Source organism: Callorhinus ursinus, unplaced genomic scaffold (genome assembly GCF_003265705.2).
Source record: "Callorhinus ursinus isolate GAN/ISIS: 27379988/994484 unplaced genomic scaffold, GSC_fseal_2.0 scaffold2, whole genome shotgun sequence".
Lineage (NCBI taxonomy): Eukaryota > Metazoa > Chordata > Mammalia > Carnivora > Otariidae > Callorhinus > Callorhinus ursinus.
The window spans coordinates 13899543-13913506 of record NW_027397064.1 but is presented as its reverse complement, the minus strand read 5'-3'; the positions used below and the strand labels follow the sequence as shown (position 1 = coordinate 13913506).

General features: G+C 40.7%; 1 protein-coding gene across 6 annotated transcripts in view; it reads left to right on the top strand.

Moving 5' to 3' along the window:
* Positions 1-10919, top strand: part of MOGAT1 (monoacylglycerol O-acyltransferase 1) — a 33963-nt gene extending 23044 nt beyond the window's left edge. For all 6 annotated transcript variants that reach the window (XM_025890896.2, XM_073878046.1, XM_025890870.2 and 3 more), the window contains one exon: positions 9140-10919. In XM_025890896.2, coding sequence (XP_025746681.1) covers positions 9140-9294 — 155 coding nt within the window. In that variant the 3' untranslated portion in view covers positions 9295-10919. The remainder of the gene's footprint in view (positions 1-9139) is intronic.
* Positions 10920-13964: the final 3045 nt, after the last annotated feature.

The following is a 13964-nucleotide window of genomic DNA, read 5'->3' as shown; positions in this document are numbered from 1 at the left end:
AATAAAATAAAATTAATAACCTCCCCCACAAATTCTCAATATAATAATGTTTGTAATAGTGAAAAATTATAGCCTACATCTCTATTAAGGAAATTGATAAATAAATGGTGGTTTATCAATAAAAAAAAAAAAAAACCAAGCTGAGAATATGAACGTTTACATAAAGTCTCAGCTACCATGAGTTTGATTTTATGGTGGCAGAGTGGGAGTCAGACAGATTAAGAGCAACCTGATTTGGGTGAACCAGACCTTCACAGACTATGTGCATCTAAAGACTTTTATTTGGGGGATGCCTGGCTGGTTAGTTGGTAGAGCACATGACTCTCGATCTGCGGGTCAGGAATTCAAGCCACACATTGGGCGTGGAGCCTCCTTTAAAAATAAATAAATAAATAAATAAAATGAAGACTTGTATTTGAAATAACACATGTGAGGATAGAATATTGACAATTCCATAAACAGAAGCAAAGCTACATATCAATCCAGTGCAATGCGATATGGTAACAGTGATCTAAGTTACTATGTTGAGTTCTATTTTTTTTTTTAAAGATTTTATTTATTTATTTGACAGAGAGAGACATAGCAAGAGAGGGAACACAAGCAGGGGGAGTGGGAGAGGGAGAAGCAGGCTTCCCCGTGGAGCAGGGAGCCCGATGTGAGGCTCGATCCCAGGACCCTGGGATCAAGACCTGAGCCGAAGGCAGATGCTTAACGACTGAGCCACCCAGGCGCCCCTGTTCAGTTCTATTTTAAATCAATGCACTTCAAACTCAGAGTTCTTTGCTGACTTGCTGACACAGCCCAGGCAGATCAGGTAGAGTTGAGACCAGCAAGTTGTTTTGTGGTCCTTCTGCTCCCCTTTCATTTAAATAAGAGTTTGTGAACTTAACTCTACCTCATAAGAACTCAGTAAATATTAGTTCAGTTAGTTAAATCATCATTTCATCTATAATCCTCGCACCCACAGCTGTCTGGAGATGCTCAGGTTCTCCATCCTACAGCCTCCCCACACACCTGTGAGACCTTACTTCCTCAGTGACCTCAGAGCATTCATTTCAGTGTTAGTGATTCTCAAATACAGTGAGCATTACTAACACTGTAAGGGTTTTGTCTGTTAATATCCTACTAATTGAATCCTCTTAAAAATGTGATCTCACTAAATCCAAAATGCCATCATCAGGTCACACTTAACCCTCTCTGCATATTTCTTATACTACACCTTGCTAAACCATCAGATTTCGTTTCTCTGCATCCTCCATCAGAACCATCTTTCCTATTTTTTTTAAAGATTTTATTTATTTATTTGAGAGAGAGCGTGCATACACAAGTGGGGGGAAGGGCAGAGGGAAAGGGACAGGCAGACTCCTCACTAGCATGGAGCCTGGGGCTTGATCCCAGGACCCTGAGATCATGACCCGAGCTGAAGTCAGATGCTTAACTGACTGAGCCACCCATCTTTCCCCTTAGCTGAGGGTCACTGACTGGAAATAATTTGTAAAGAAGATACCATATATTAGCATCTGCATAGCAAAGGAAACAATCAACAAAACTAAAAGCCTACTGAATGGAAGAAGATATTTCCAAATGACATCTCTGATAAAGGGTTAGTATCCAAAATATATAAAGAAGTTATATAACTTAACTCCCAAAAAACAATCCAATGAAAAAATGGGCAGAAGACATGAAAAAAATGTTTCTCCAAAGAGGAAATACAACTGGCCAACAGACACATGAAATGGTGCTCGACATCACTCATCATCAGGGAAATGCAAATCAAAACTACAAAGAGATATCACCTCACACCCTTCAGAATGGCTAAAATAAAAAACACAAGAAACAACAAGTGTTGGTGAGGATGTAGAGAAAGGGGAATCCTTTGTGCTGCTGGTAGGAATGCAAACTGATGCAACCACTGGGGAAAACAGTATGGAGGTTCTTCAAAAAGTTGAAAATGGAACTACCTTATGGCTCAGTAATTGCACTACTGGGTATTTACCCCAAAAAATACAAAAACACTAATTAAAAGGGATACAAGCACCCCTGTGTTTATTGCAGCATTATTTACAATAGCCAAGTTATGGAAGCAGCCCACATATCCATCTATAGATGAATGGATAAAGAAGATGTGGTGTATATATACTGTGGAATGTTATTCAGCTGTAAAAAAGAATGAAATCTTGCCATTTTCAACAACATGGATGGAGCTAGAGTATAATGCTAAGCAAAATAAGCCAAAGGAAGACAAATACCATATGATCTCACCATATGTGGAGTTTAAGAAGCAAAACAAACAAGCAAAGAAAAAGAAGAAACCAAGAAACAGTCTCTTAGCTATAGAGAATGGACAGAGGACAGGTCGGGGGTGGGGGGCAATGGAGGAAATAGGTGATAGGGATTAAGAGTACGCTTGTATTGAGCACTGAGTAATGTATAGAAGTGTTGAATATTGTGCACCGGAAACTAATATAACACTGTACGTTAACTATACTGGAATTAAAGTAAAAAATTTAATAAAAAAGTAAAAAAAGAAGATACCATATATTTTCTTTACACATTTCACAAATAGTATGTAATTTATATATTTTGTTATTGTCAGTTTATCAGAATATAATAAAATGTTCACATATATTGTGTTTCGTTACATAAATAATGGAGAGAAACTGATTTAAATATCACATCCATCATGATACCCAGGATGGGTAATTGAAAGAAGTTTAGACTCTAAGAACAATGTGTAAAGAATTGCAGTTCCTTGGAATTGCTTTGTTTGTTTCTACGATACAGAGCTCGGTGAGAACAGGGATTTTTGTCTTACTGTTTTCTGCTCTATTTCCAGTGCCGGCAGGATAGGGACTCAAGACACATTTGTAAACAATTCATTCTTTAGTTATGCCTTTCTGATTATAATTTGTAAGTTTTCAAATATCTAACAAGTACCCATTAAAAATTTTAAGGGAAGCTAATGTTAAATTCAGGTTGTTGAGTCAGTACGGTACGATGGGAAGTTGAATGTTTGGGGAAGAAAGTGAGAGACAAGGGAACTTGCCATTGAAAGGGGGAGGTTTCGTGTATCATGGTACGTGTGGATTTTAATTTTTAAAAGTTTATGTTGAGGGCGCCTGGGTGGCTCAGTCGTTAAGCGTCTGCCTTCGGCTCAGGTCATGATCCCAGGGTCTTGGGATCGAGTCCCACATCGGGCTCCCTGCTCGGCGGGAAGCCTGCTTCTCCCTCTCCCACTCCCCCTGCTTGTGTTCCTGCTCTCGCTGTCTCTCTCTGTCAAATAAATAAATAAAATCTTAAAAAAAAAAAAAAAAAGTTTATGTTGAAAAATTTCAAAGGTTCAGAAAAGTTTCATGAGTAGTAAAATGAACTCCTGTGTGCCTTTCTCCCACACTCACCAGTTGGTAATATTTTGCTACGGTTTTTATCGCTCTTTAATGGTGTAATAAATACACTCTTTACTATTGTTATAAGTAAACTGTTTGAGTGTGTGCAGACATCATGACTTTTGCTCCTATGTATCTTGCTTAAGAGCAAGATGATTCTCCTCGATAATGTCAGTGCAATTTAGGAAATTGAACATTGATAAAGTACTGTTAGCCAGTGTACAGTGTAAACTTCACGAATTGCCACAATAATTTCCTTGTTAGTTGTGCTTTTGGAGGGTATTGGGGGTAGGGGTCGAGTGTTTTTTCCCTCAACAGGATCATACATTGCATTTATTTTTCACATCTCTTCAACCTGCTCCAAACTGGATTTGTTTTTCAACGTCCTTTTGTCTTTATGACATGGGCAGTTTGGAGGAGTATAGGTCAGTGGTTTGTAGGCAGTGGTTTGTAGGTCAACTTGGGTTGGTCTGTCTTATCATGATTATATTACAGTTACACATTTGTGGCAAGAATTCCACAGAAATGATGTGTCTTCCTCAGTACATCATATCAAGAGGCTCTTGATGTCAGTTTGCCCCATTGTTGGCTGTACTCATTTTGATCACTTGAGTGGGGGTGTTTACCAGATTTCTCTACTATGAAGTTAAATCACAAAGATTAATCTACAGAAATCTTTTATGTTTATATACATAAGTATATATTGTATGTATTATATTTATAAAGACTGTCTCCTTTTCATTAACAAGTAACCTGGGGATAGTGTTACTTAGACACTGTGTAATTATTCTGTTCATCAGACTTGACTTGATGGCTTTAATATCCATTGATAATTCTTGCCTGAATTGATTAAGGCAGTCATGGCTGCAAACTGGTGGTTTTCTAGCTCTAGTATTCCTTCTGTATTAATTAGTTGTCCCTCCCTCCTCCCAGTGTTAGATTATTTGAATTCTGGATAATCCAGAGAGGCTTATCAGCTGTGTTTGCATGTGGCCTGAGGAAGGACTCCCTTCCCATTCTGTCCAGCCTCACAACTTCGGCTGACTTCGTAACTCCTTGGCCTGCCTTTTGATTATGGATGTGATAGAAGTGTTTGTTTCATTTTTACATTTATGGTAAAACTGAAAAATATAATCACTGCCATTAAGAAATTGGTTCTTTCCATTGTAGGCCCAACATGATGGTAGCGTCTAACGCTCAGGCACCGGCCACACAAACCAATATTGACATCTAGAAGCTGTTTATATCATGCATCAACTAAATTTACAGAAGGAAGTAATGTGGACTTGGAGTCTGATTCTTAGTGACTTAGGTGGTTTCATTTCTCATCCCTGAGCCTCAGATTTTACGACTCTGAAGAAGAGACTATTATAATTGTCCTGTCTTGTCTTAGGGTTATGCTGGGGATCAAATGATATGGTACGTGGGAAAGTGCTCCGTAGGCCCCAGGTGCTAGGAGAGTACGGGTTGGTGCAGGAGACTTCCTGGCCAGATTGTTGAGAGCTATTAAATGTGTTTCCATCTCCCTGTATAAGTATTCTTGCCAAAGTGTTCATCTGAATCAAATCATGAGGAAACAAATTCAGATTGTGAGACTTTGTATTAAACAACTGGCCTGGATTCTTTAAAAATATTAATGTCATAAAAGACCAAAAGGACGAGAGAACTCAAAGACACAACAGCTGTCATGGGGGCGGGGGGTGGCAGGGAAGCAACTGTAAGGATATCATTGAGACAACTCATCAAGTTTGAATGTGGATTCAGTACAAAATTAATATCATACAGAGTTAAGTTCCTTGGGTATGATAATGGTGTTGTTAAAAAGGACAGGGGTTTTGTTCTTAGGTACTTCATGCCGAAATATTTAGGGATGGTAACGCAATTGAACCATTGATGTCTACAACTTATTTTTAAACAGGTCTACAAAAATAAAAATAACACGTATGTAAATACGCACGGGGGTATGCACAAAATGTTCAAAACTGGTGAGTCTAGAGGAAGAGTATGCAAGTGCTTATTCTTTCTATAATTTTGAATTTTTTTTTAAAAGACTTGGTAGTTTTATTTATTTATTTTTAAAGATTTTATTTATTTATTCATGAGAGACAGAGAGAGAGAGAGAGAGGCGCAGAGGGAGAAGCAGGCTCCCAAGGAGCAGGGAGCCCGATGCGGGACTCGATCCCAGGACCCTGGGATCATGACCTGAGCCTAAGGCAGACGCTTAACCATCTGAGCCACCCAGGCGCCCTATAATTTTGAATTTTTTAACATAAAGATAGGGAAAGGAATGTATTTTAATAAAATAAAACTGGTTTGAAACCACTTGAGGACAAAGTGGTCCATTGTATTTCAAGTCATTATTATATCCTGATGGGGGTGGGAAGCAGGCTAAGAGATTCTCTGAAATACAAAGAAAGGAAGGGAACCTAATTTAAATTTAAATGTAAAGTAGCAATATAAGGAGATAAAAATGTTAATGGGATTAACATGGTGCCCAATACAACCTGTTAAATGTTCAGTAAATATATGGAAGTGCTCTCTCTCTCTCTCTCTCTCTCTCTCTCTCTCTCTCTCTCTCTCCCCCCCCCCCCCTCCCCCTCTCCCCCCCTCTCCCCTCACATCCGGCATATTTGAGCCTCCACCATAAGTCACAGGTTCAGTAAACTCAGGTTTCATTGGCACCCACATTTGACTCTTCCCAACCCCCTCTGCCAACAGGCTGGCCTTTGTCTCGTGTAGCATCCAGAGAAAGACTAATTCCTGTGTGAGACTGTTAGAGCGATAAACTCTGTGGAATTTTTATAATTAAAGAAAAATAGAGGAAATACCTCTTATTGCCAGAGATTTACTCTTTGCCTCAACGAGAAGAAAATCATGCCCATTTCCAAATTCCTCTCCAGCCGTGTATGCAGTGCCCTGTGAAGCTGCTCATTCTTCATCTTGGTTAACTACAACACAGCACCGTAGAAATAGGGCGAGACTGCCGTGTGAGCCTGTAAGTGCATAACTAATCTTGAATTGCTGGATGGAATTGGAAAATGGAACAAACATGCACGCCAGCTATAAAAAGCACCGAAACAAACAGGAGCACTATGATTCCTGACTTTGCCACAAGGAGATGATGATTGATTTTTCCAGGGCAAGGAGTTCTATTTGCAAGAGCAGCCTGATGCAGCTGGTTTTTTCCTTTGTGTTGTAAAAAGAGAGTTACAGGGCAATTTGCAACTAACTAGTCTTAGCTTTGTTTTCTTCTCCTTAGTAGTAAAGAATCTCCTTTTTGGAGAGAGAGAGAATGAATTTTGGTTTTCTAGGGCTCTGGGGACCCTTCTCAGATTTGCAAGTTTTTGTTTTGTGACCTCTGTCTTTATCCCTAACAAGTAATTGAGAACGATTTCTTACTCTCTAATCCAATTTTGGGTTAGTAGGAGGGGCAGGAGAACTGGCTTTACATCCTAAATTCCCGTTCTTTTTGTATAGTTTGGGAATTTCCAGCATCTCTGTTTCTCTACAGGTAAACAAGAGAAAGGCAAGGATGAAGCTGCCCATCTCCCACTTTAAAGGGAGAAGTCATGGGCATGTTTGAGCTCTCTGGAAGAACCATCTGAAATAGAGTGAGCCCATGAATAAGAACAGGATTGAAATTAGCTGTAGTATAGCTGATAGGAAGTAAGACTTAATTAATAATTCAAAATTCACGAGTCTTAATTAAGCTGGGAACAACACACTTCAGCTTCTCAGACCACTAAGTCTCTTTCTAAGTCCCCCACCCACCCACCTTGAATAGTTGCACTTGACCTTTCTTTTTGGTCAATTTCACTTACCAGGAGCTAGTTCTGTAAAACTGTGAATTTGTTAGTCTATTGACATTGCCTAATAGATTCTCAATTCACATGTAGATTTCTCAGTTTTTTTTCTTGAAACAAAAAGGTCAGAGTTAGGAGGAGGCTTCAGGATCATTGAGTTCTACATTTTTATCCTATGGATGTAAGAAGTAAGGCCAGCGAGGAGAAAACTTACTAGCTCAGTGTACTGGTCTAGTCTAGCGCCCTTTGTCGAGCACCAGCTCCTATTCTATACCGTCACCCCATTAGCCTCTCCTCATCTGTATTTCCAACTACAAATGACAGCAAGACAGTTCCTGTTCTTTCTCTTGAGTTACAAAGGACTGATGTCCACTCTGTAAATTTGACATCCAGGCTATCAAAAGAGAACTGTATGTGAGATTCTTGAGGCTGTATCTGATTAAAAACTTAGCAGTTGGAGAATATTAATACTGCAGTAAGGCGGTATGTATCTACTAGGTATGTCTCTATTTGTCTCCTTACTGCAACATTAAATAGATAGATAATCTTAGTAATACATTTTGTTATATATGTATGTGTGGTGTATCACTCTCTTCTCCGTGCCCCCTTACCTCCCATACTGATGTCATTTATCACTTCCTTCTTTCTTTCTGCGTTAACATTTCTTGGTTTTCCCTTAACTCACCACTTTCTGTTACTGACGTGGATTTGAACCTTGGATGTAGCCCGGAACAACCTAGAGTATGCCAGAGGAAACCTCATCTCTCCACTCTTGAGTTCCATTCCATTACCTACGGCCCCACTTGACCTCATACCCAAGTTAATAGAGGGTAATAAGAAGCTGTTTGCTGCCCAGCACGTCACCGAACATCCTGTAGGTTTTCAACTCTTGGCATCAGTGAGCAGCAGGGGGCGCAGTGAGCGGGGAGGACCCAGGAAAGCAGGTGCCAAAGCCACGTGTATCTTGTAGTTGCAAACAGTCTGAGACATACTCTAAACATCTTTTTAAATATGTATAAACGTTGCCAGGTTACATAATAATTAGCTCATTTTTAATTACAGGTAAAACACAAATGCATTCTCATTGTAGAAAACTCCTACCATACAGATAAAGTGAAAAGTCCCCCATCTCTACCTTCCTTCCTTCCTGGAGGTAATGGTTATTAGTCTCTCTCTCTCTAGACTTTTTAAATGCACTAAAGCTTATTATGCACCTAGGAATATAAATATCTTTTCACAAATGGGATCATACTGTATTATTTTGCAACTCCCCCCCCACTTCATACATTTTAGACCTCGATGTGTGTGTATGTATGTGTATACATATAATTTCATTTTTTAAAAAAATTGCTGCCTAGGATTCTGTTGCATGAGTGTTCTGTGGTTTATTTAATAAATTTTCTACTGAGACTTCTGCTTGGTTTTGTTTTCCACTCTTAATAGTGGGATTCTTGTGATTGTGTGTGTTTTCTAATACAGATTCTTAGCTGGAAGATATACATTCCTTAAATTTTTAGAAGGACATTAAAAAGAGTCAGAGGAGAGGGCTGATGCCTCACGACTCGAGACTTTGGAGTCAGTCTCAATAGGGTACTGTGGCTGGGCTGTCAGCTGTACGAGAGGGACAGAGCTGGTGACGCTGGTGACGTGTGCACACAGCTCTGTCCTCTTAACCTCACAGCTGTGGTCAGCCCAGTAGTTCACTTGACTCAAGTCAAAACCACCAGGGGCCTTCCACTCCAGCGACTGCGGAGAAGGAAAGTTCTTTATTGGTTCTCAAATGGGATGGCGTGACTGTTGGAGGCAGCCAGTAAAATGAGCAAGGGATTGGAGCAGGCAGGACTGACAGATTCTGATTGGTAGATCTTTCCAGAGCCGTCCATGAGAGGTAGCCGTTTGTGGTGGAGTGGTTTCATTTTCTTATGTCAGCTGTGTTCTCTGTTTTTGCAGTTGGTCGCCCAATCCCTGTTCATCAGACTCTGCACCCAAGCCCGGAGCAGATTGAGGAGTTGCATCAGACCTATATGGAAGAGCTAAGGAAACTATTTGAGGCACACAAAAGGAAGTACGGTATTCCTGAGCACGAGACTCTCATTTTTAAGTAACTATACTCTGAGAAGGCATTTGAGAGGATGAGAGAACATCCCATTGGAGGATACATATTTTAAATAAGGACTTTTTTCTTTGACTCTGGAATCAAAGTGGCAACTGAAAAGTATTACTTGTGACAGATGTTGATGTGTATCCGTGGGAAATAAAAATACAGTGGGTGACTGTAGAAGAAAGTTGGAGATGACTATAACCCTTCTAATAATCCTCCTCATTTGGGAAGGTGCAAGCATTTCTTGGGGTAAGAAAAGGTTCAGGATTATTTGTGTGCTCAAAAAATGACAGTTTCCAAAAATAATTAGACCCTTTTACCAAAATCACAAGAATTTAAGGCGGTGTCTTCACTAAATATGACAGTTCTTATTTAGCACAGCTGGAACAGTTAGGAGACGGTGTGTAAACTAATTTTCCATACCGAGCTAGAGGAGATCATTTCTTTCTTTCTTTCTTTCTTTTTTTCTGCTTGAACAGACCATTTTTTGGTAAATAATGTTACTTTTCAGAGTTAGATAATTTGATCCTTTAGGTCACATCAACCAATGCATTTTTATACAATAGTGCAGAATTTTTATGCAGGTTTTGAAATAGGATGAATCTACCATCTGGAAGCCCATGTGGAGGAGAGCATGTCTCCTCATTTCTATTCATGCTTAGAAATATTCATGCTTGTCATTTGCTCAGAAGTATGTTCATTTGCTATATAGACAAGGAGGTCTTTTGGGAGACATGCTTTAGAACATTAAAATTCCTAAAGGTTTTCATGGTAATAGAAATGGTTTTAATTTTCTTCCCAAATGGCCTCTTTGAGTAAGACCAGCTATGAGAGGAAGTGCACTCTCTGGTTGTGAGGTGCCCAGTTACAGCTGTCTGGTCCACGAGAGTGGGAACCCTGTTCCTCCTGTGCATTGACCTCTCCCCAGTGCCTGGGTCGGGCACAAGATAAGTACTTGTTTAGTGAATGTATTTATAGATGAACCCACAAACCACCTTTGCCTTAAGGTGAAGAATTTTTATGAACCTATTCTAAGAAAAGACCCTCTTTCAGAAGGAGAGAATGTGCTGGGTCTGTTTGTCTCAGGACGGTAATCGACAAGACTTACTTGTCAATTACCATAAGGAAGAAGAATGTGTAGTCTCCAGATGATCTCCATTGCTGCTTGTTGCTTCTCTCCCTCCTCCACTCTAGGTATTTGGGGGCACCTTCCCTGAGTTGTCCTAACTTACTAGTAATATATCTTCAGGCCTCTGATTTTTAAAAGACCAAGCCCTGAGCTAGAGCCTGGACTGAGTTCAGCATCAGCCAGACAAAACCATGCTGGGGAATGCCTTGAGTAGGAGAGCATTTCACACAGGAAAAAGTGAACCTCCATGCTTCCATTTGAGGTTGTTTTGGCCAGCATCACTCTGGCTTCACGCTGGTTGAGCAATCCAGGAGTCCACTGACCCATGGCCTTGAAATTAGATCAATTTTGTAATCGAAGCAGGGAATAGGGCACAACCTATTTTTCATAGATGCAGAAAATTTGACTATAAATCCTTTTTTGGTATTACTCAACCCCAGCCAGGCATCAAGGAGCACCATTTACGGAAAATGACGCACCCCCCACTGGTCAGGGGTCAGTCTTCAAGATTTTATTTATTTATTTCAGAGAGAGAGAATGAGAGATAGAAAGCACGAGAGGGAAGAGGGTCAGAGGGAGAAGCAGACTCCCTGCCGAGCAGGAAGCCCGATGTGGGACTCGATCCCGGGACTCCAGGATCATGACCTGAGCCGAAGGCAGTCGCTTAACCAACTGAGCCACCCAGGCGCCCAGGGGTCAGTCTTCAGAATAGAGCTGTGAAGGCCACGTAACCACAACAATAAAGACCTTTAAGTTATTATAAAACCCATGAATTTCATTCCTTTAGAGAAGCTTATTAAGCACTCACAGCACACAGTCTCTTGTGATTTCATGAAGGTATGATTTTTAATCTTGTACTTGGTAGTGGGGGCCAAGCTGACCCCCCCAACATCAGCTGGTTCATCTAGGAAGCAGTTAAAGTCCACATGTAGTAAAACAGAGGTGCTGAAAAATGAGAAAAATTTTGCTCTGATGAATTTATCTCAAAATTTTGCCGTTTCAGAAATCCAGACATCAGCAACTTTAATTTTGGCATCTGTAAAAATCTTATTTTTAGGTACAAATTAGGGATTTTATCTCTTTTTCTTTTTCTGGGTCTCCAGGGATCTTAATCCAGCCAGAAGTCCCTTAATAAAAGTCCTACAGATTGCAGATGAGGATGTGGACATGAATTTTTGCTACAGCACAAATGGGAGCCATGTAATTTATTCACTAATATAGTGTGACAGAAATCGCCTCTGTTTTAAAGATTCTCATCTACTCTGCAATTGCACATAAAATTTAAACAGCAAAGCAAAACAATAACAGCAAGAAAAATAACCCCAGGACACAGTAAGAGAAACTGAGCTAATTGCCTTGAGAAAATGTGCACTTATGATTTAATTTGGACATTTCTGTCTCCTGTTTCTCTTGAATACTGGGCACAGGCTGAGTCATTTCCTTTGTCTCACAGCTAGAAGGATTGAAATTATTATCCATATCCAGCTAAGTCGATTATGCTCACATTGAAGGTTGCAGCTTTGGTCCTTAGGAAGGCCAGACAGTTTTGCTGTGTCCCAAGGGGAACCAGGGCAAGAGATGCTGCATGATTTATGAAAACCCTTCACTGGGACTAGGGAGACAATGAAAGTACATATACTTCAGGGACGATGAGTAAGCCTTTATTGTGTGCATAGCATTAAAAGTACAATCCCTACCTTCAGGAGAAGGTACGCTTCTGTCCTGGGAAGCACAGAAGGTAGAATCGAGATGCAATGTCCACACTTCTGTAACTTGGCAATTCTTCCAAACCACCGCACCCACAATGCAAATTACCAAGGTTTGTGACAAATATGAAAATGCATTTTGGGTGCATTTACTCTGTCTTCTTTTCCCTGGACAAGAGACAATGTGGATGGGATTTGTTGATTGGTGGTGGTTGGTTTTTTTCCCCCCAATAGCCAAGATGGCCAGTTCTCATACTGTATTTGTCTTTTTTAAACTAAGTGATAGAATGCCTATTTCTGGGGCTGGGAGAGTTGCTTTCAAATAGAATTTGTATATCTTTTCAAAGGAAAAAAGAAACAAGGCGACTTCCATATAACCACCTAGTTGTGCCAGTTTCTCTAGGATGGCAAGTACAGAAGCAGCTTTCTATATTTAAAACCAAGGAATTTGTCAAATACCTTATATATCAGTTATTTGACTTAATCCTTCCCAAACACAGCCTAGTGCCTTAATATCTTATGTGGGAAGGCGAAGGTCTAACTCCATCCATTGTTTGCTCATGGGATGATGGGTTCTGAGGTAGTAGAATCTGCATCTTGTGTGCCTTTTGTGTGCCTTTGATCCTGCCTCCCCTCCCCCATGGAGCGTGGGCCTTCAGCGCTCTCTGGGGGGTGGGAGGGTGAACGCTTATGGCGCTAACCTGGAAGTTTGATAGACTGTGTCAATAGAAGCCAAGTTCTAGAGCTAGAACGGGCTTTGTGTCTGGCATTAGTCCTTCTGCAGATGAAGCAGTTGAACCCCAGCAGCTTAATGTGGATTGGCACCCACTCCACGTTCGTATTCCTCTGCCCTGATGGAACAGGAGGAGCTACGGCTCTTCCATAATTGTTGATTAATCAACCTGTGAACCCTCCTATAAAACTCAAGTGTCCAAACACAGAGCATGATTAAAAATACTCCTGAAATGCAAGAGATTTAACAACTCTGAAGAGAGCTCTGTCTTCTTGGGACCTAGAACATTTTTCTTTTTTGAGACCGGTACACCGCATTGTTGATTTTTTCCTTCTGCAAGAGCTATTTCGGTGATGTGCACTGGGGGACGTCCAAGTTTTTCAACAACAAGCTAATCCACTAGAGCCTTACTTATTGAGCAGCAGGATAAGGCAAAGTGCTTTATGCCCAGGATGAGTGAAGGATCTCCCCTCTCAGTCACGTTGTGACCATTAATACAGGTCCAGGCAGTCCCGTTACTCAGAAGTGGAAGCAAATCTGTCACCATACTGACAGCCCTAAGCCCATTCTGGCTCTTGCTTCATCCAGCTGGGTTGTTACAGCTGCTTTTTTTTTTTTTTTTTTTTTTTTAACAGCTCTTAGATTCTGGTTAAGAATTATCTTAGGCTCTCTTGAGAATAAAGATAAATCTGACCTTCTTGTATTCCCAAGGGCTGTGTAATTCTCCCCTGCTCCGTTTCCAGACCCACTTGGAGCCCTCGGTCTTTCTGGTTGGTTTCCAACTGTCCCATGTGGGGTACAGTCATGCAGAGACAACCAGAAAACACAGCTGTGCTATTCTTTTCTACCTTCCAGGGGCTTCTGTTTCAAATAATCCTTTAGCCTCTGGTCCTCCACTAACTGGCTGGGTGCCCTGGGCTCTTTCCTTCCTCTTAGGAGTGAATGATCTCTATAAGGTCCCCTCTGGCTCTCTCTCTGTGGTCTCTGCCTGGCCCTTGTTCTCTCATGGTAATGACATTTAGTGGGAGATGGAGCTTTATCTGCAGACTTCTTTTTCCTCTGCCATCCTCCCTTGTCTTCCTCTGGATATGCGGAGTGTTCAAATG